The sequence below is a fragment of the Pristiophorus japonicus genome, chromosome 10 (assembly GCF_044704955.1).
Source record: "Pristiophorus japonicus isolate sPriJap1 chromosome 10, sPriJap1.hap1, whole genome shotgun sequence".
Classification (NCBI taxonomy): Eukaryota; Metazoa; Chordata; class Chondrichthyes; family Pristiophoridae; genus Pristiophorus; species Pristiophorus japonicus.
Genome location: NC_091986.1, coordinates 198,591,112 through 198,613,049, shown reverse-complemented (window position 1 = coordinate 198,613,049; position 21,938 = coordinate 198,591,112). Strand labels below are relative to the sequence as shown.

At 44.2% G+C, this 21,938-nt stretch overlaps 1 protein-coding gene across 10 annotated transcripts in view; it reads left to right on the top strand.

Moving 5' to 3' along the window:
* herc2 (HECT and RLD domain containing E3 ubiquitin protein ligase 2) overlaps positions 1 to 21,938 on the top strand; it is a 286,911-nt gene that overhangs the window by 9,058 nt on the left and 255,915 nt on the right. For all 10 annotated transcript variants that reach the window (XM_070892466.1, XM_070892467.1, XM_070892465.1 and 7 more), the window contains exon 3: positions 20,844 to 20,961. In XM_070892466.1, coding sequence (XP_070748567.1) covers positions 20,844 to 20,961 — 118 coding nt within the window. The remainder of the gene's footprint in view (positions 1 to 20,843; positions 20,962 to 21,938) is intronic.

The window sequence follows — 21,938 nt, the reverse complement described above, 5'->3', positions numbered from 1 at the left end:
TTCCCATTTCATATTGTCAACTTGTATGTTATGAAGGGAAACTAAACTGAAGAGAGAGGGGGACAAATATTTAACTTTGGCCATTGCCCAATTTCTGCTTATATTTGTGAAAAGAGACAACTGAGGCTACGAGAAGGAATCGAGAAATTAGATCTAACTGCTCTCCAGTCCCTGCCAAAGATCTTTGACAGTTGATGTGAGTCTTACCTATTGTCTTAGCTATAAACTGCTTTTTATCAGGCCTGGAGATCTGGCTCCATTCCACAGTAGTTGTAAAAGGATACCAAATTTTATATTATTGTGCAATAAAGCTTGTGGTTTGTTTGTCTCAAAATCTACCTAAGACCCATTGCTGAAAGTTATCCAGGTTTTCTTGAGAATAGTTCTTGACAGTAGCATACCTGCAGGTATAACAGCAACAACTTACATTTATATTGTGCCATTAATGTAGAGAAACATCCAAAGTCCTTCTTTAGTGGCCTGGTCTGTAGAGGTAAGCCTAAATTGATATATTATTGGTTCTCCAGAATGCTTTCCAAAGCCTGCTGGAATCGGAATAGTGAACATAGCATATGATTCATGTTTTTTTTTACTCTGAATATAGTCAGCAAAAGTTACAGAAACCAGTTGTAAACAAAACTATGAAAAACACGACTCTGTTTCGGATCACTGATAGCTATATTGCCTCTGAATCAGAAGGTCATGGATTCAAGCCTCACTCCAGGGACTTGAGCACATAATCTATGCCTGACAGTTAAGTGCAGTACTGACAGAGTATTGCATTGTTGGCGGCGCCATTTTTCAGATGAGACATTAAACCGAAGCCTAATTTGACAGTGCAATTGTACATAAAAGATCCCACAAAATTATTTGGAGAGGAGCTGAGGAGTTCTTCCTGTGTCCTGGTCAACATTTACCCTTTATCCAACATCACAAAACAGCTCAGCTTGTCATTCATCTGATTGTGGAATTTTGTTGTGTGTAAATAGATTGCTGGAAAACACAATGTCAGATTCCACATGTATGCTGACGATGCCCAGCTCTACCTCACTACCACCTCTCTCGACCCCTCCACTGTCTCTGATTTGTCATACTGCTTGTCTGACATCGAGAACTGAATGAGCAGAAATTTCCTCCAACCAAATATTGGAAAGACCTAAGCCATTGTCTTCGGTCCCCATCACAAACTCTGTTCCCTAGCCACTGACTCCATCCCTCTCCCTGCCAACTATCTGAGGCTAAACCAGACTTGACAACCTTGCCTCAGCTCACCTGCTGCTGGAAATCTCATCCACGCCTTTGTTACCTCGAGACTTGACTATTTCAATGCTCTGCTGGGCAGCCTTCCATCTTCCACCCTCCGTAAACTTGAGCTTATCCAAAACTCTGCTGCTCGTATCCTGACTTGCCCCAAGTCCCATTCACGCATCACCCCTGTGCTCGCTGACCTACATTGGTTCCTGGTCCGGCAACGCCTCAGTTTTAAAATTCTCGTTCTTGTTTTCAAATCGTTCCATGGCCTCCCCTCTCCGTCTCTGTAACCTCCTCCAGCCCCACAACCCTCCGAGATATCTGCGCTCCTCCAATTTTGACCTCTTGTGCATCCCTGATTTCATTCGCTCCACCATTGGCTGCCTGTGAAGCGCCTTGGGTCGTTTAACTGTGTTAAAGGTGTTGTAAATGAAAGTTGTTGTTTGCTGACAAAATAACTAAGCCTACACCCAAAAGTAATTTATTGGCTGTAAAGCACCATGGGATATTTTGAAGATGTGAGTCGTGTTATATAAATGAATTATTCAGAAATGCCTTCTGGATCAGCTGGAGCCTGGCCCTCACTGTTGTCCGTGATATCATAATCCAGCATATTCTAGCATTTCAGTTCATTTTGTGATATAATTGAGGGGGGTGGGAAGCAGTTGCAAAAGGTAGGAAACAAGAGGGGCTTTGCCAATAACATAAGAACTTAATTCTGTCTGAGGATCAGGCCCAGATTAACAGGTAATAATCCAGTCATCACTTGCAGAGGAAATTTATGTAATTTCTATTTCTCTTGCTCCTGCTCCATAGCTAGTCCGAAAACAAAGCATCGCAAGGACCTGGACTAATCTAATTGAAGATACTCCCTTTTGGTAGGAGTATTCAAACCTCGCAGATCACATCAATGTACCCATTCATTGTTCATGTAGCTCAAGCTGCTGATGTTACGAGATTCTGATTTCGGATTTATCTGTGAATGAGGCTATAGTGGTAAGAACAGCTCCTTCCAAACTTCCAGGTCCATGAAATTCAAACGGAGTACCTGGGAGCAAGAAACATCAACAAAAATAGGATGAGATTGCCCAAGATTTGTTTGCTGGATTGACTGGGCTCGTGGATGCAGCCAACATGCTGTACTTTGGAAAACCTTGCCAAACTTTGGGATGCCTTGCCATATGGCTTTCTGCGTTTTATTGAGGCGCATCCTTAAAGCAGATTGTATTTGTTGTGTATCTGTAAAGCATGCACTCCCATATTCCGCCACCAGGGAGCGCACCCCCTGAAGTCCCAAGGGATCCGAGCATCCCTTGGGAGCACTCTATATAAGCTGGCCCCTAAGGCCTGTTCCTCACTCTGGAGTGTCTTAATAAAGACTGAGGTCACTGTTACTTTAACCTCCCTGTATGCAGTCTCATCTGTGTTAGGAACACAATAACTGGCGACGAGTATACGAATCCAATGCAAAGATGCAGCAAACTGTGGGCATCCTGGAGAAGTTCTCGGAGGGTGAGGACTGGGAAGCCTATGTCGAACGGCTAGACCAGTATTTTGTAGCCAACGAGCTGGATGGAGAAGGAAGCGCTGCAAAAAGGAGAGCGGTCCTCCTCACGGTCTGCAGGGCACCGACCTACAGCCTCATGAAGAATCTTCTGGCTCCGGTGAAACCCACAGATAAATCGTATGAGGAGCTGTGTACACTGGTTCCGGAGCATCTTAACCCGAGGGAGCGCGTGCTGATGGCGAGGTATCGATTCCACACGTGCCAGCGATCTGAAAGTCAGGAAGTGGCGAGCTACGTCGCCGAGCTAAGGCGACTTGCAGGACAATGAGTTTGATGGCTACCTGGAGCAGATGCTCAGAGACTTTTTTGTACTGGGCATTGGCCACGAGACCATCCTACGAAAACTTTTGATTGCAGAGACACTGACCCTCAGTAAGGCCATTGCGATAGCACAGGCGTTTATGTCCACCAGTGATAACACCAAACACATCTCTCAGCACACAAGTGCTAGCAATGTTCATAAAATAACTGGAACTGTGTTTGCGAGCGGAAATGTACAGGGCAGAAACCACAGGTCCGTAACTGCCATCAGGCCTCAGGTGACCCAGATGACTCAGAGTCCGCAACAAAGGATGAATGCAAGGCAATTCACACCTTATTGGCGTTGTGGAGGCTCCCATTCAGCCTATTCATGTCGCTTCAAAGGGTATGTTTGCAAGAGCTGTGGAACAATGGGGCAACTCCAACGAGCTTGCAGACGAGCTGCAAGCTCTGCAAAAACTGCTAACCACCACGTGGCAGAGGAGGATCGGTCCATGGTGGATCAAAACAATTTCGAGCCTCAGAGAGAGGAGGCAGATGCTGAAGTACACGAGGTGCACACATTTTTGACAAAATGTCCACCGATAATGCTAAATATAAAATTGAATGGCTTACCCGTAGCCATGGAACTGGACACTGGCGCTAACCAATCCATCATGAGTAAAAAGATGTTTGAGAGACTGTGGTGCAACAAGGCACTCAGACCAGCCCTGAGCCCCATCCACACGAAACTGAGAACGTACACCAAAGAGCTCATCACTGTCCTGGGCAGCGCCATGGTCAAGATCACCTACGAGGGCGCGGTGCACAAACTGCCACTCTGGATTATCCCGGGCGATGGCCCCACACTGCGTGGAAGGAGCTGGTTGGGCAAAATCCGCTGGAAATGGGATGACATCCGAGCGCTATCACATGTCGATGAGGCCTCATGTACCCAGGTTCTCAACAAATTTCCTTCCCTTTTTGAGCCAGGCATTGGAAACTTTTCCGGGTCGAAGGTGCGGATCCACTTGGTCCCAAAGGCACGACCCATTCACCAGAAGACTAGAGCGGTACCTCACATGATGATGGAGAGAGTGGAAATCGAGCTGGACAGGCTGCAACGCGAGGGCATCATTTCCCCAGTGGAATTCAGCGAGTGGGCCAGTACTCAAAATTGATGGCACGGTCAGGATTTGCGGCAATTATAAAGTAACTATTAATCGTTTCTCGCTACAGGACCAATACCCGCTACCTAAGGCAGACGACCTATTTGCGATGCTGGTAGGAGGCAAGACCTTCACCAAGCTCGACCTGACTTCGGCCTACACGACGCAGGAGCTGGAGGAGTCTTTGAAGGGCCTCACCTGCATTAACATGCACAAGGGACTGTTCATTGACAACAGATGCCCGTTTGGAATTCGGTCGCCTGCAGTGATCTTCCAGAGAAACATGGAGAGCCTACTCAAGTCGGTACCACGCACGGTGGTTTTTCAGGACAACATATTGGTCATGGGTCGGGACACCGTCGAGCACCTACAAAACCTGGAGGAGGTCCTCCAGCGACTGGATCGCATGGGGCTGCGGCTGAAGAGGTCGAAATGTGTCTTCATGGCAACAGCAGTGGAGTTTTTGGGGAGAAAGATCGCGACGGACGGCATTCGGCCCACGGCCGCCAAGACAGAGGCTATCAGTAACGCGTCCAGGCCATAGAACGTCATGGAGCTGTGGTCGTTCCTGGGACTCCTCAACTATTTTGGATAACTTCCTACCGTGGTTAAGCACCCTCTTAGAGCCCCTACATGTGTTATTACGTAAAGGTGAGAACTGGGTATGGGGAAAAAAAAACAAGAAATTGCTTTTGAGAAAGCCAGCAACAAGGCACAGGAGTAGGCCATTCGACCCTTCGAGCCTGCACTGCTATTCAAAAAGATCATGGCTGATCATTCCCTCAGTACCCCTTTCCTGCTTTCTCTCCATACCCCTTGATCCCCTTAGCCGTAAGGGCCATATCTAACTTCCTCTTGAATATATCCAATGAACTGGCATCAACAGCTCTCTGCGGCAGGGAATTCCACAGATTAACAACTCTGAGTGAAGAAGTTTCTCCTCATCTCAGTCCTAAATGGCCTACCCCTTATCCTAAGACTATGTCTCCTGGTTCCGGACTTCCCCAACATCGGGAACATTCTTCCCGCATCTAACCTGTCCAGTCCCGTCAGAATCTTAAACGTTTCAATGAGATCCCGTCTCATCCTTCTAAACTCCAGTGAATAAAGGCCCAGTTTATCCAGTCTCTCCTCATATGACAGTCCAGCCATCCCTGGAATCAGTCTGGTGAACCTTCGCTGCACTCCCTCAATAGCAAGAACGTCCTTCCTCAGATTAGGAGACCAAAATTGTTCACAATATTCCAGGTGAGGCCTCACTAAGGCCCTGTGCAACTGCAGTAAGACCTCCCTGCTCCGATACTCGAAATCCCGAGCTATGAAGGCCAACATACCGTTTGCCGCCTTCACCGCCTGCTGTACCTGCGTGCCCACTTTCAGTGACTGATGCACCATGACACCCAGGTCTCGTTGCACCTCCCCTTTTCCTAATCTGCCGCCATCCAGATAATATTCTGCCTTCATGTTTTTGCCCCCAAAATGGATAACCTCACATTTATACACATTATACCATGCATTTGCCCACTCACCTAACCTGTCCAAGTCATCCTGCAGTCTCTTAGCGTCCTCCTCACAGCTCACACCACCACCTAGTTGAGTGTAATCCGCAAACTTGGAGATATTGCACTCAATTCCTTCATCTAAATCGTTAATGTATATTGTAAAAGCTGGGGTCCCAGCACTGAGCCCTGCGGCATTCCACTAGTCACTGCCTGCCATTCTGAAAAGCATCCGTTTATCCCGACTCTCTGCTTCCTGTCTGCCAACCAGTTCTCTATCCAGTACATTACCCCCAATACCATGCGCTTTGATTTTGCACACCAATCTCTTGTGCGGGACCTTGTCAAAAGCCTTTTGAAAGTCCAAATACACCACATCCACTGGTTCTCCCTTGTCCACTCTGCTAGTTGCATCCTCAAAGAAATCCAGAAGATTCGTCAAGCATGATTTCCCTTTCATAAATCCCTGCTGACTTGGTCCGATCCTGTCACTGCTTTCCAAATGCGCTGCTATTTCATCCTTAGTGCTTGATTCCAACATTTTCCCCACTACTGATGTCAGGCTAACCGGTCTATAATTACCCGTTTTCTTGCTCCCTCCTTTTTTTAAAAAGTGGTGTTACATTAGCTACCCTCAAGTCCATAGGAACTGATCCAGAGTGAATAGACTGTTGGAAAATGATCACCAATGCATCCACTATTTCTAGGGCCACTTCCTTAAGTACTCTGGGATGCAGACTATCAGGCCCCAGGGATTTATCGGCTTTCAATCCCATCAATTTCCCTAACACAATTTCCCGCCGAATAAGGATATCCTTCAGTTCCTCCTTCTCACTAGACCCACTGTCCCCTAGTACATTCGGAAGGTTATTTGTGTCTTCCTTCGTGAAGACAGAACCGAAGTATTGGTTCAATTGGTCTTCCATTTCTTTGTTCCCCATTATAAATTCACCTGAATCGGACTGCAAGGAACCTATGTTTGACTTCACTAATCTTTTTCTCTTCACATATTTAGAGAAGCTTTTGTAGTCAGTTTTTGTGTTCCCTGCAAGCTTCCTCTCGTACTCTATTTTCCCCTCTTAATTAAACCCTTAGTCTTCCTCTGTTGAATTCTAAATTTCTCCCAGTCCTCAGGTTTGTTGCTTTTTCTAGCCAAATTATATGCCTCTTCCTTGACTTTAACACTATCCTTAATTTCCCTTGTTAGCCAAGGTTGAGCCACCTTCCGCATTTTATTTTTACTCCAGACAGGGATGTACAATTGCTGAAGTTCATCCATGTGATCTTTAAATGTTTACCTTTGCTTATCCACCGTCAACCCTTTAAGTATCCTTTGCCAGTCTATTCTAGCCAATTCACACCTCATACCGTCGAAGTTACCTTTCCTTAAGTTCAGGACCCTAGTTTATGAATTAACTGTGTCACTCTCCATCTTAATAAAGAATTCTACCATATTATGGTCACTCTTCCCCAAGGGGCCTCGCACAACAAGATTGTTAATTAATCCCTTCTCATTTTATGCTCCAACAAGCTGCTTATATTGTATAACCCGTGTAAAAGACTTGTGTTAGCATGTGATGCGCCGTCGTACGGAGTCGGGTGTGTATTACAACAAGCTAACGTTGCGGGGAAGTTGCAACCTGTCGCCTATGTCTCAAGGAGCTTGTCTACGGCCGTGAGGGCCTGCGGCATGATTGAGAAAGAGGCATTGGCGTGTGTGTTCGGGGTAAAGAAAATGCATCAGTACCTATTTGGCCTCAAATTTGAGCTGGAAACCGATCACAAACCCCTCATATCCCTGTTCGCTGAAAACAAGGATAAATACTAATGCCACAGCCCGCATACAAAGGTGGGCACTCGCACTAACAGCGTATTACTTTATCATCCGCCACAGGCCAGGCACCGAGAACTTTGCGGATGCTCTGTCGGCTACCATTGCCCACCACGGGGGTGGAAATGGCGCAGCCTGCAAACTTGTTGATGGTGGCGCAGCCCGCAGACTTGTTGATGGTCATGGAAGCGTTTGAAAATGGTAAATCACCTGTCATGGCCCCCCAGATTAGGACTTGGACCAGCCAAGATCCCCTGTGGGGTAACCGTGTAGTGCTATCCAAAAAGGGCAGGGAGACGTTCATCTCGGATCTTCACAGTACACACCCGGGTATAGTAATGATGAAAGCGATAGCCAGATCCCACGTGTGGTGGCCCGTTATCGACTCTGACTTAGAGTCCTGTGTACGGCAATGCAGCGTGTGTGCTCAGTTGAGCAACGCGCCCAGAGAGGCACCACTAAGTTTGTGGTCCTGGCCCTCCAGACCATGGTCGAGGATCCATGTCGACCATGCGGGCCCATTTCTCGGTAAAATGTTCCTGGTGGTGGTGGATGCTTTTTCAAAATGGTTTGAATATGAAATAATGTCTGGAAGCACCGCCACCGCCACCATTGAAAGCCTGAGGGCCATGTTTGCCACCCATGGCCTGCCTGATACACTGGTCAGTGACAACGGGTCATGTTTCACCAGTGCCGAATTTAAAGAATTCATGACCCGCAATGGGATCAAGCATGTCACCTCGACCCCGTTTAAACCAGCCTCCAATGGGCAGGCAGAGCGGGCAGTACAAACCATCAAACAGAGCCTTAAACGAGTCACAGAAGGCTCACTCCAAAGCTGCCTGTCCCGAGTACTGCTCAGCTACCGCAGGAGACCCCACTCGCTCACAGGGGTTCCCCCCGGCTGAGCTACTCATGAAAAGGACATTTAAAACCAGACTCTCGCTGGCCCACCCCAACCTGCATGATCAGGTAGAGAGCAGGCGGCAGCAATAAAATGTAAACGATGGTCGCGCCACTGTGTCACGGGAAATTGATCTGAATCTGTGTATGTGCTCAACTATGGACATGGTCCCAAGTGGATCGCGGGCACGGTGATCGCTAAAGAAGGGAGTAGGGTATTTGTAGTCAAACTAGACAATGGACAAATTTGCAGAAAGCACCTGGACTAAACGAGGCTGCGATTCACAGACTGTCCTGAACAACCCACAGCAGACGCCACCTTTTTCGAGCCCACAACACACACCCAAAGGATCAACGACACCACCCCGGACCAGGAAATTGAACCCATCACGCCCAACAGCCCAGCAAGGCCAGGATCACCCAGCAACCCTGCAGGGCCAACAACACGCCGGGCCAACAACACGCCAACCCAGCGAGGGCACAGCCAACACACCAAAACAGACATCTGTACCGAGGCGGTCCACCAGGGAAAGAAAGGCTCTTGACCGCCTCACGTTATAAATAGTTTTCACTTGACTTTGGGGGGGGGAATGATGTTGTGTATCTGTAAAGCATGCTCTCCCATATTCCGCCACCAGGGAGCGCATCCCCTGAAGTCCCAAGGGATCCCAGCATCCCTTGGAAGCACTGTCGATAAGCCGGCCCCTAAGGCCTGTTCCTCATTCTGGAGTATCTTAATAAAGACTGAGGTCACTGTTACTTTAACCTCCCTGAGTGCAGTCTCATCTGTGTTAGGAACATAATAGTATTATACAATCATTACCATTTAAACTTTTTGTAAGAAGCTATTCCATGTAGAAATAGTATGAATAATGAATAAATGAGAATACAGTCTCTACCATTTTATGCTGTCCATGCTTATCAAGGGCAGCCACCTACATCGGGCCAATGCACTAACCATTTGTCATTATCATTGAAGTCATTTACAAAGACGTCCCTTATAACACATTAAGCAAGCTGGCTGCCTATTTCGGGCTACATGGGAGATACAAGCTTTGTCGTCATAATGTTCACAAGTTACCACCAGCCCATTTTTATGCTTTTAAATTGATTTGGCTGAACAGTCTCACAAAGACTCGTCGCACTTATTGAATGACTCTGATGTGTGGTAGCAGCAAATCGAGTTTGCAAGGAATTAGGTGGGCGGTTGGTTGTGGGGCTGGAGGAGTTTACAGAGATAGGGAGGGGCGAGTCCATTGAGGGATTTGATTACGAGGATGAGAATTTTAAAATCGAGACGTTTCTTAGCCAGGGGTGATGGGTGAATGGGAATTGGTTCCAGTTCGGACACGGGTAGTAGAGTTTTGGATGACCTCAGATTTACGTAGGGTAGAATGTGGGAGGCCAGATGGAGTTGGTGGCTAGGGAACAGAAAGATGTTCATTGTTTATGGCTTGTACTTCTTCTCTAACAGCCGCCTTACTTTGTGGTACTGAAATGTTTATTTTTACTATTGTGCTTACCCTAGCTGCTATTGCCTATTTCCAAGTCTTTCCGTGCTTCTCTGATCACTCTTTTAACATATTACTGCATCTTCTATGATATTCATCCCAATGTTCACTTTCCTCTTTCTCCAAACAGGATTTCTGCAGGCCATTTTCCTCTTTATTTCACTTCTACTTTATTAATCCATTGAGGGTCAAGTTTGCCTACTCGGAGCTTGTAGGTTTTGGGAATGTTTTTATCCAGCATGCTCAGTGTTATTCCTTTAAAGATGCTCCACTTGTCTTCCACTAAAGCATTGCTGGATAACTTTCTCTAATTTGTTTGTTTTAGTTGTTTCCACATTTCATTGTACTTCTAAAATTATATGCCTGGCTCCTGTTCTTGGGCATTTCTGACTCCCAGGGCATGTTAAATAGTACAATACTTTATACTGGAGTATTGCGTGCAGTTCTGGCCGCAGTATTATAGGAAGGACGTGATTGCACTAGAGAGGGTGTAGAGGAGATTTACTAGGATGCTGCCTGGAATGGAGAATCTTAGTTATGAAAACAGATTGGATAGGCTGGGTTTTCCTGGATAGGAATAGTGCAATCAAGCAGACGCAGCATGGATTCATGAAAGGGAAATCATGTTTAACTAACTTACTGGAATTCTTTGAGGATATAACGAGCATGGTGGATAGAGGTGTACCGATGGATGTGGTGTATTTAGATTTCCAAAAGGCATTCGTTAAGGTGCCACACAAAAGGTTACTGCAGAAGATAAAGGTACGCGGAGTCAGAGGAAATGTATTAGCATGGATAGAAAATTGGCTGGCGAACAGAAAGCAGAGAGTCGGGATAAATGGGTCCTTTTCCGGTTGGAAATCAGTGGTTAGTGGTGTGCCACAGGGATCAGTGCTAGGACCACAACTGTTTACAATATACATAGATGACCTAGAGGAGGGGACAGAGTGTAGTGCAACAAAATTTGCAGATGACACTAAGGTTAGTGGGAAAGCGGGTTGTGTGGAGGACTCAGAGAGGCTACAAGGAGATTTGGATAGGTTAAGCGAATGGGCTAAGGTTTGGCAGATGGAATACAATGTCGGAAAGTGTGAGGTCATTCACCTTGGGGGAAAAAAACAGTAAAAGGGAATATTATTTGAATGGGGAGAAATTACAACATGCTGTGGTGCAGAGGGACCTGGGGGTCCTTGTGCATGAAACTCTTTGGTTAGTTTGCAGGTGCAGCAGGTAATCAGGAAGGCAAATGGAATGTTGGCCTTCATTGCGAAAGGGATGGAGTACAAAAGCAGGGAGGTGTTGCTGCAACTGTATAAGGTGTTGGTAAGGCTGCACCTGGAGTACTGCGTGCAGTTTTGGTCACCTTACTTAAGGAAGGATATACTAGCTTTGGAGGGGGTACAGAGAGGATTCACTAGGCTGATTCGAGAAATGAGGGGGTTAACTTATGATGATAGATTGAGTAGACTGGGTCTTTACTCCTTGGAGTTCAGAAGGATGAGGGGTGATCTTATAGAAACATTTAAAATCATGAAAGGGATAGACAAGATAGAGGCAGAGAGGTTGTTTCCATTGGTGGGGGAGACTAGAACTAGGGGGCACAGCCTCAAAATACGGAGGAGCCAATTTAAAACCGAGTTGAGAAAGAATTTCTTCTCCCAGAGGGTTGTGAATCTGTGGAATTCTCTGCCCAAGGAAGCAGTTGAGGCTAGCTCATTGAATGTTTTCAAGTCAAAGATAGATAGATTTTTAAGCAATAAAGGAATTAAGGGTTACGGGGAGAGGGCGGGTAAGTGGAGCTGAGTCCACGACCAGATCAGCCATGATCTTATTGAATGGCGGAACAGGCTCGAGGGGCTAGATGGCCTACTCTTGTTCCTAATTCTTATGTTCTTATGTTTTGTTCTCATTGGAACAGAGGAGGTTGAGAGGAGATCTCATTGAGGTGTGCAAAATATTCAGGGGCCTGGATATAGTGGATAGTAAGGGTCTATTTCCATTGCTGGAAGGTCTATTACGAGAGGGCATAGTTTTAAGACGGTTGATGGAAGGTTTCGAGGGGATTTGAGTGGGGGGGCTTCTTTACGCAGAGGGTTGTGGGGATCTGGAACTCGCTGCCTGGAAGAGTGGTGGATGCAGAAACCCTCACCACTTTTAAGAGATGGTTGGATGGGCACTTAAAGTGCAGCAGCCTGCAAGGTTACGGACTAGAGCTGATAATTGGAATTAGACTGGATGACCTTTTGTTGGAAGGAGCAATATAATGGTAAGTACTGCAGGGAATAGAATACGGCCAGGGTGATGATCTGGACTAGTTTCGATCGCCAGGATGGGTCGGAGAGGAATTTTCCCAGATTTTTTCTCCCTAAATTGGCCTGGGTTTTAATCTGGTTTTTACCTCTCCCAGGAGATTACATGGCTCTGGTTGGGGTGGAGTGTAGAATGTTTTAGTATTAGCAGTTGTGATGAGGTGGATTGGTTGGGCTGGGTGCTCTTTGCCTTTCCGTCATTGTTCATAGGTTTATATGTAACCTTTAGGGCTGCTGACCAAGGGTCGTGTGGCTCTTTGTCGGCCGGCGCGGACACGATGGGCCGGAATGGCCTCCTTCTGTGCTATAAATTTCTAAACATTACCATTCTATGGCTGGTGTCCTACAGGGGTGTAATACTTCCATTTCTTGGACATTTCATGGATATTAACTTGTACCAGGTCAAGGGAATCATTGTATATTGCGGATTCCTTGACACAGTAACCTTGGATAATATTGTCGAACAATGTCTGTTAGTGCAAATGTGTGGGCAAGCTTGATTTATTTAAACTCATTTGGGAAGGATTCAAAGAGCAGCTTAGATTAAGAATTCCATTGTTTTTGGCATTTTCCACTTAAATGGTCTTGAGAGTTTGCCATGATTGTCCTTAATTGAATACCTTACAAAGTAGTTACTGCTCTTCCTGTGTATTTATGGTGTCAGAATTGTTTTTTAAAAAAGTTTCAGGTCTCTCTTTCCCCCCCCCCCCCCCCCATCCCGATGTAACTATCTGCAACATTTCTTGTTCAGATTTTAGTACTGATGAGGGTGTTCCATGAACCGTTTCAGATATGCTGTTTAATTGCAACTTTCATTGAGGTGATGGCTACCTCACAAGCTCCTATGGAGTTGAGATTGTATTTCCAAAGTCCAGTTGTGAATTTTAACAGCTTACTAAATGCCATATTTGTTTCATAATGCAGAAATAATAGAACAAACAAAAAAAGTGCACAATTTACAAAGTTTAGCCTGCGATTTGGGATATGTTCAGTCAGATTATACAAATAAACTAAATTAATATGAGATAGAAACAGAAAATTCTGGAAATACCCAGCAGGTCAGGCAGCATCTGAGGAGAGAGAAACAGAGTTATTGGCCTTGAATTTACGGTCAGAGACATACCAGAAGGACATGCCTCTGAAACAAAAAAAAAATCCGAACTTATCTGGTGTCTCCCCATCTTCGGACTCTTCAGGTCCTGGGCATGCAGGCATTTGCCTGCGTAAAGGCTCACAGATCCCAGGGGCGTGCGAGGTTTGCAAGCGTCCCTGGGATCACGTGGCCTCGGTCGACCAATCAAAAAGGAGGATTCCCATGATACTTATGGGGATCCATTTGCACATGGAATCCCCATAAGCACAATAGAAATCCCCAAATAAATAAGAATAAACACCACTTAAACAAAAATAAATGATCACGTTCAAAATTAATTAGAAGATCCTTTAATTAAGCATTTAAAATAAAAATAAAGAAGCGATCACCCAATCTGCATATGATCTCCCTAATGTAAAGGAGACCGCATTGTGATCAGAGAATACAATATACTAAATTGAAAGAAGTACAAGTAAATCATTGTTTCACTTGGAAGAATGTTTTGGGCCCTGGACGGTGGGAAGGGAGGAGGTAAAAGGGCAGGTGTTGCATCTCCTGTGCCGTGGGAAGGGGAGGGGGAGCGGCGGTGATGGAAGAGTGGACTGGGGTGTCACAAAGGGAGCGGTCCCTTCATAATGCTAAAAGGGGAGGGGGGGAAGGGAAGATGCGTTTGATGGTGGCACACGCTATAGGTGGCAGAAATGGCGGAGTATGAAATTAATATGAGACTCACGTTAAAAACAAACATTTAATGTTGGCATATTCAACTGTGGTCTTCTTTGGAGCTGGTAACTTCAGGATTGGAGAGCTGCTTATGAAATTGGGCCTACAGTAACCAACAGGATCTCAATGGGATAAAAACAGAAAATGCTGGAAATACTCAGCAGGTCAGGCAGCATCTGTGGAGAGAGAAACAGAGTTAACTTTTCAGGTTGCTGACCTTTCGTCAGAACTGGAAAAAGCTGGATCTCTGGAGCTCTATGGGTGTAGGTTCTGTAAATGCTCTCGAGGAAGCCAGGTACTGCACCTCTTAAAGAATGTAATACTGAGACATTTCTAAAAGAAATGTAACAAATTATCGTTGGGTTACCCACAATGACACTATTAGTGAAGTCTGGGAGGGTGTTATTGTTTAGAGTCTCCTCAAGTGTGCGGGGAAAATGACTGCCACCTAGAGCCCGAGTTCGTCTAACTCTATCCTTTCCTCTCTGCCCTGCCTCCTACCATTTCTCCCAGTCAACCTTTCCTTGCTCCCTGACCTCACATGTTGCTTCTTCTGCTGCTGAACTTGTCTCCCTCCACTGTGATCTTTCCTCTAGATTAATTGTAACCCTCCTATCTTCTGGCATGACCTTTTTCTGTCCCTCTTAAAAACAAAAAAAACCTGCTCTCAACACCTCAGTTCTTTCCAATTATAATCCAATCTCCAACTTTCCCTTTTTCTAAAGTCCTATGATTTGTATTGCATTGGATTTATGTTCTTGACTCGCCTCATTTCCTTATCAGTACCCTCATCTGCCATGTTCATAGACGATTTGATTGTAGGATCAATTCAGCTGCATTGACTCCCACTTCACGTGATCTCGCGTGTATATATTGTAGCAGGGATCGCGATAGTGATCAAGAGCCAGGACCCTTGGTTTTTCCTCCTCCCTCGGTCAATTGGAGTGCTCTAATGCCTCCCCATAGGTCAGACCTGGAACCTTTGGTCTGTGTGAATAGCGAAAGAAAAAAAATACTTCACCACTACTGAACATCCCAAAGCGTTTTACTTTTTGAAGTGTAGTCACTAGTCATTGAAGTACTTTTTGAAGTGTAGTCACTAATGTAGGAAATGTGGCAGCCAATTTGTGCGCAGCCAGCTCCCACAAACAGCCAAGTGATAATGACCAGATAATCTGTTTTTGTGATGTTGTTTGAGGGATAAATATTGGTCAGGACACCAGGGATAACTCCCCTGCTCTTCTTCGAAATAGTGCTTTAATGTCCACCTGAGAGAGAAGACGGGTCTCGGTTTAATGTCTCATCTGAAAGACTGCACCTGTGATAGTGCAACACCCCCTCAGTACTGCACTGGAGTGTCAGTCTAGATTTTTGTGCTCCAACCTCTGGAGTGGGACTTGAACCCACAACCTTCTGACTCCGAGGCGAGGGCGCAACTAACCGAGCCACGGCTGACACTGATCATACAATAGCGCATCATGAGGTGTATTTACTCTTGAGAGCAGCTTAAATGCATGTATTTTTAGGTTTTGTGTTTTAATGTGTTGCTTAGATATCCTTCATGTTATTTTAATTCAGGCACATGGGTTTAATTCCAACTGATGGAGGTAATATGAGGCCTGTGGCTATGAATATTTTTTATTTGGTGTTTGCTGCAGGATTATGGTGCTAGTTTCTTAGCTTTGGCAGATGATATCTGTTTTGCAACATAATAACTTGTTGCCAGCCAACAAACTGATGAGCGGGAAGTGACATAGGCCGAGTTCAGTCCAGTAACATGTACAAGGCTTAGATTGAACAGTTGCCTCTTTCATCATTCGAGTTTTGAAAACAGCATTGTCGGATGCTTGAGTTTAAAAAAAAAAAAAATTGGATCCCCAGCGCTAGCAATGCGAGACGAAGTGGTTTCATTAGTAATATTAAATTGTAGAATCGGAATTGTCGTTTGATAAAGCTGTGTTTTGATAAAGCAGTGGTACAAATGAGATGGACCAATGTCAAAAGTCGAGTATAACTAATGTTAAAGGTTATACGAATGACTAGTGTGAGAAATGGAATAAAATGGCTTTCTCTATTTAGTAGGTGTGATTTTTGATGTGATGCCAAGAGGTAGAAGATTAGAGGAAAGATTGCTGTTTATATAACCTGCCTTTTTACAGAAGATTACCCCCACTGCCCTATATTTGCTAGTGGGACCCAGAGTATAATAATGAAAGTCCCTTGTGATCTAGGCTAGGGCTTCGGCTTTTCACCATATTAACGACATGAACAAAGGAATAGAGAGCTGTAAATCCAATTTTACAGATGACACTCCGAGAATGTGTGGATGGGAGCAAGAAGTTACAAAGGGACATAGACAGAGTAAGTGAGTGGGCAAAATCCACTTTGAATCTGAGACAAATCCAGATCATTTTTAAACTGAGATACAAGGAGCTATGGAGGAGCCAAGGGATTTAGGTGTCCATGTACATTATTTAAAGTGAAAAGATGAGGGACTGTATTTTATGGTCAGCGATGAACAAACGGCACCTGCTGTTCATTACACTTGCACTTACCCATCGACTTTCTATGGAGTTTTACATTGGAACTTGCTGTGATTGGAAAGCCATTTTGGCGCAGTGCCTTCTACAGGGGATCTGGGACCTGTGTGAACAGGTTGAGCAACTGTGTATCTCCTTAACCAATTGGATTGAAGAATTTATAATGCGGCACGAAGAATCTGAACTAGGAAGTGTAAGTTAGAATAGTTAATGCAATGTCAAATCATGTACAGAAAGCAAAATAAAGAGTGAAAGAAAGATGGGATTAAGAGAGAGAGAAAAAGTTTAAAAAAAAAAAGTTAATTACAATTTATATATTTAAAAAAAAATCTTTAACAATAATTAAAATCTGAAGGAATGGGACTCCACATTTGTAAAAGTTATTTTTTAGCAACAGAGCGGTTGTTTGACGGTTATTAAGACATGCCATAAAAAATTTACTTACACTGGAATGGGCATCCTAATTTTTTCTGGCGTGTTTAGTGGCTATATATTGCGTCAGAACAGCAACTTCACACCATTCCACATATTTTAATGTTGAGCCTTTCGGTGAGATACTGGTATCGCGCAGCTTGTGGACGAGCAGAGCAATTCGGACAGTAACTTCCTAATTTCCGCATTTAACTGTAAATGTGTGGTCGTCAGATGTTGCTGTCCAATTTACACTTTAATAACGGTGAGCACTGAGAGCATTATTTTTACCGCAAAATCTGGGCCGAAGTTATGCTTGCAAATATATTGAAGAGGAAGCTACATTAGATGCAGTATAATGTGGATAAATGTGAGGTTATCCACTTTGGGGGCAAAAATGCGAAGACAGAATATTATCTGAATGGTGGCAGATTATGAAAAAGGGAGGTGCAACAAGACCTGGGCGTCTTGATTCATCAGTCATTGAAAGTAGGCATGCATGTGCAGCAGGCGGTGAAGAAGGCAAATGGTATGTTGGCCTTCATAGCTAGGGGATTTGAGTATAGGAGCAGGGAGGTCTTACTGCAGTTGTACAGGGCCTTGGTGAGGCCTCACCTGGAATATTGTGTTCAGTTTTGGTCTCCTAATCTGAGGAAGGACGTTCTTGCTATTGAGGGAGTACAGCGAAGGTTCACCAGACTGATTCCCGGGATAGCTGGACTGACATATGAGAAGAGACACCAACTGGGCCTTTATACATGGAGTTTAGAAGGATGAGAGGGGATCTCATAGAAACATACAAGATTCTGATGGGACGGGACAGGTTAGATGTGGGTAGATTGTTCCCGACGTTGGGGAAGTCCAGAACCAGGGGACACAGTCTTCGGATAAGGGGTAGGCCATTTAGGACTGAGATAAGGAGAAACTTCTTCACTCAGAGAGTTGTTAACCTGTGGAATTCCTTGCCGCAGAGAGTTGTTGATGCCAGTTCATTGGATATATTCAAGAGGGAGTTAGATATGGCCCTTACGGCTAAGGGGATCAATGGGTATGGAGAGAAAGCAGCAATGGGGTACTGAGGGAATGATCAACCATGATCTTACTGAATGGTGGTGCAGGCTCGAAGGGCCAAATGGCCTATCCTGCACCTATTTTCTATGTTAGCAGTGGAGGGCCATTCAGTTGACAGTTTATCTGGATTTTCAATCTCAACTCCATAGGAGCTTGTGAGGTAGCTATCACCTCAATGAAAGTTGCAATTAAACAGCATATCTGATAAAGAAAGCTGCCCTTCAGAATTGAAGGAACACCACAATATTTTGGAGTTTGGGGCATGAAATGCACCATGAGTACACGTCCAATCACAAGGCATACCCAGCTTGCTGTTTGCAAGGTTCTCTCCCCGGCTAGGCCTACGATAGAAAAGGCCTGAAAGTCCTGAAAGCCATTAAAAGGACGACCAGCACATTCTTGAAGATACCTGAATTGTTTCCTTCAAAACAGTGAAGCATGTGGGCAGAAATTCCTGCCTCCCGTACTGAGTGTGTACGGACCCGGGAAGGCATCGCAAAAGCTGGTTTTCAGCGCACAATGCGCATGTGCTGAAAGCTGGCTTTTCCGATCTGTTAAGCTGGAGCTTGACAGATCTTCCATATCTTGGCAGCCAGGACATTTGCAAAGGCAAGATTGCGGTATTTACCCATATCTTGCCCAGCAAATGTCCTGAAAGCTTTTGTGCCTGATAAAAGCAGGCACATAGCCTACTTTTACAAGCGTAAGAGTTTTAAAATACACAAACATTTTAAAATAAAATTATAAAAACACATTTTATTACAAAAACCCTCTCTACTATGGTAAGTTTATTTTAAAGCATAATTAAAAAAAACTTGTTTAAAAAGTCAGAAAAATATATATATTTTTAGAACATAAATAAGTTTAATTTCAATTAATATAAATATGTTGTGTATTTTTTCTATTATTAGTGTTTTGGGTGTTTGGGGCGGGTTTCTTATTCAGAATAATGGGAACTCCAACTTACTGAGTTCCCATTATTATGAATGAGAACATACTTTACCTGATTGGCTGCCCAGAGCCATGTGACTGCAGCTCCAGCCCTGCACACGTCCTGATGTGCACATGCTCCGAAGCGCAGTCAGTGGAGGCCTCAGGACCGGGAACTCGGGTGGGCGCAGCAACTTCAGGTAAGTGCGCTTCTTTTTTAAGTTTTTCCCTCGATCGCCCATGGGAAGCAGCCGACTGGGATTTCTGGGCCATGAACTTTTGAGGTAACTTTAACAGGAAAAACAATGCAAATATAAAAAGACAGAAATGTCTTGGTGACTTGGGGAAAAGACCTCTATTCTGAATCCCAGCCCAAAAAATCATCGGCAGTCCAAGATCAATTCAAACTGTGTATTTTGTATTTTGAAAGTGGGGTGCCTAAAACTGTAGGCAACATCCCAAAGCACACTGATGAATTGGAGATGGTTCAGGAAAGAGCAACAATGATTATGCTGTCTTTTTTTCATTTATAAGAAAAATGTAGCAAAAAAAATGAATGGAAGAGAACACGATTCAAATATATAAAATGCTGCAAGATTGGATGATGTTGATAGAAGTGGATTATGAAACTTAAAGTACAGCTCCATAATTACAGGATTCTTGAGCCTCAAATCAAACTAGAGATTAGAAAGAATTTTGTTTCTTTCCACCACTAAGTGTATCTCTGGAATTGGCTCTTGAGAATAGTTCATGCTCTTTCAAAATTCCTCTTTTTAAAAAAAAAAAACAGCTTTATATATTGAAAAACGAGACTGAAGGTTATAAATGATGAGATGACCTGAACAGCACAGGTGGTGAATTATCTTTTGGAAAGAGCGGACAGATGGCATTTTTTTTGTTCCATACTTGGTTCTCATGTTCTCAACATAAAAAGATGCTCAGCCTTTGTTGCTTCGGCCATCTTCCTTATCCAGTTTCATTAAGGGTTTAAAAAAAATAATAATATTGGTTTAAATAGAAGTTCATTCAACGTCCCGAAACACCTTTTTGCACGTGACTGCTTTCATTGGGTAGGCGGAGCGAGCCCATCACCCACCTGATCAGTTGTGACGACAAACTAAAACTCCTAGAATGGAGCTATGTTTAGATTTAACAAAAAACTGTCACTCTGAAAATCCCTCCAAACCATACATCATTTGTTGGTCAAGTTGTCTGCCTGTGGTACTGCTGTCAAACTAGTCACTCGATGTTGCTTAAGCAGTCCTCCAAAGCTTTGTGACAGCACTGCTGAGCTGGGGCACTTACTGTGTGCCAAATGATTGCGACATCAACCCGATGCATTTCTTACAATCTCAAATATTTAATCGTTTCTGACCATTCATGTGAAGGGGAGTTATGTCAGTAAAAATGTATTTAACTGTCTGAGTTTAAGTGAGATCCAGTTCATATGGGGTAATCATTTTTGTTTTTGTGGGGAGGGGGCAGGACCTAATTATTATGGTCCACTGTTTGGCATTATATTCTCATTCCTCACAACCATGATACTACCATGAAGAATCTTTCAAATTAAAAAAAAGCACATATTACTAATTCTAAGGGCACCGGCGTTCAGCTTAGTTTGGGAAGAAAAGGGATAAAGCAGAAGAATCTGTATAAATTAATTTCTGGACGTTTCTAACTTACTCTTTGGTATTGCAGACTTTTTTTTGTCTTTTATTTCAGAAGTTGAGGGGTTTTAAACTATGAAACTGAAAAGTTAGTATTTAGTCATCTTTTTATTTTGCTTTCATCTTAGCTTGCCTTCATTCGAGATGGACTCTGTGGACTATGGAACGAAATGGTCAAAGATGGCGAAATTGTTTATACTGGTCCTGAAGCAATGCAAAATCTCAATGACTCGCTAACATCCAAAGGTAAGAATCTAAGTATGGTGTAAATTGAATGTTCTTCACTTGACCTTTGGTCGTGACATGTTTCTTGATCTTCGAATATTTTTTTCTTCCCGGATAGGATTTAGGGATTGACCTATGATTAAGGATTGTGTTTTAAAAGTAAATACAGTTCCAGAAGTTTTAAAAAAGAAAGACTACAGACATTGGATAACGTGTATTAAAGCCAGATGAGTCAGTTGGGGAAATGTCACAACTCAATATTTCAAAGACCAATTCTTTTCAGTTGGGCACGGCATGAGGTAACTGCAAAGAATATACGCCTGAGAGAGCAGGTAGATGATTTAGTGGTCAGGCCTACTGCCAAATCCCTGCACAGGAAGATATCAAAGACACCGCCCTCCTATTCCCTGGGGTAATATAGGGATGTGACACACAGCTTTTGGTTGGAGCTAGAAGCTAAAAATACAATTAGGTCATGTCTTGTAGTTAGAAGTTATCTAGAAAGACAGGAATGTCAAAAGCAAGTCTGCCCAAGAAAAGGGACTGAGTGGTTCATTTTTCCCCCTTATTTTTTGAGAGGCATGAATTTGAGTTAAATAAGTGGAATTTGTTTTGACTGCTGTGCGTTTATGTTCACTTAATATTAAGGGGAACAGTTAGAGTGGTTAGGGAGAAGCTATTTTCGCTGGTTGGGGATTCTAGGACAAGGGAGGCATAGTCTTAAAAGTAGAGCCAAATATTTCAGGAGTGAAATTAGGAAGCATTTCTACACACAAAGGGCCCAAGTTTCGGGCCGTGCCTAGAACGGCGCAGCCCCGACCTGGACGCCCGTTTTTCGCGCCACAAAGTGCGCCTAAAAGAAACTTCCGTATTCTATGGCTCCCTGCAGGTTGTTTGCAGCTCGGCGCGGCGCAACACGAGCTGTAGGGGGCGGAGCTAGGTCCCTGCGCTGAAAACAGTGCTGGGACATGCGCGCTACAGTGGGCGCGCATGTGCAG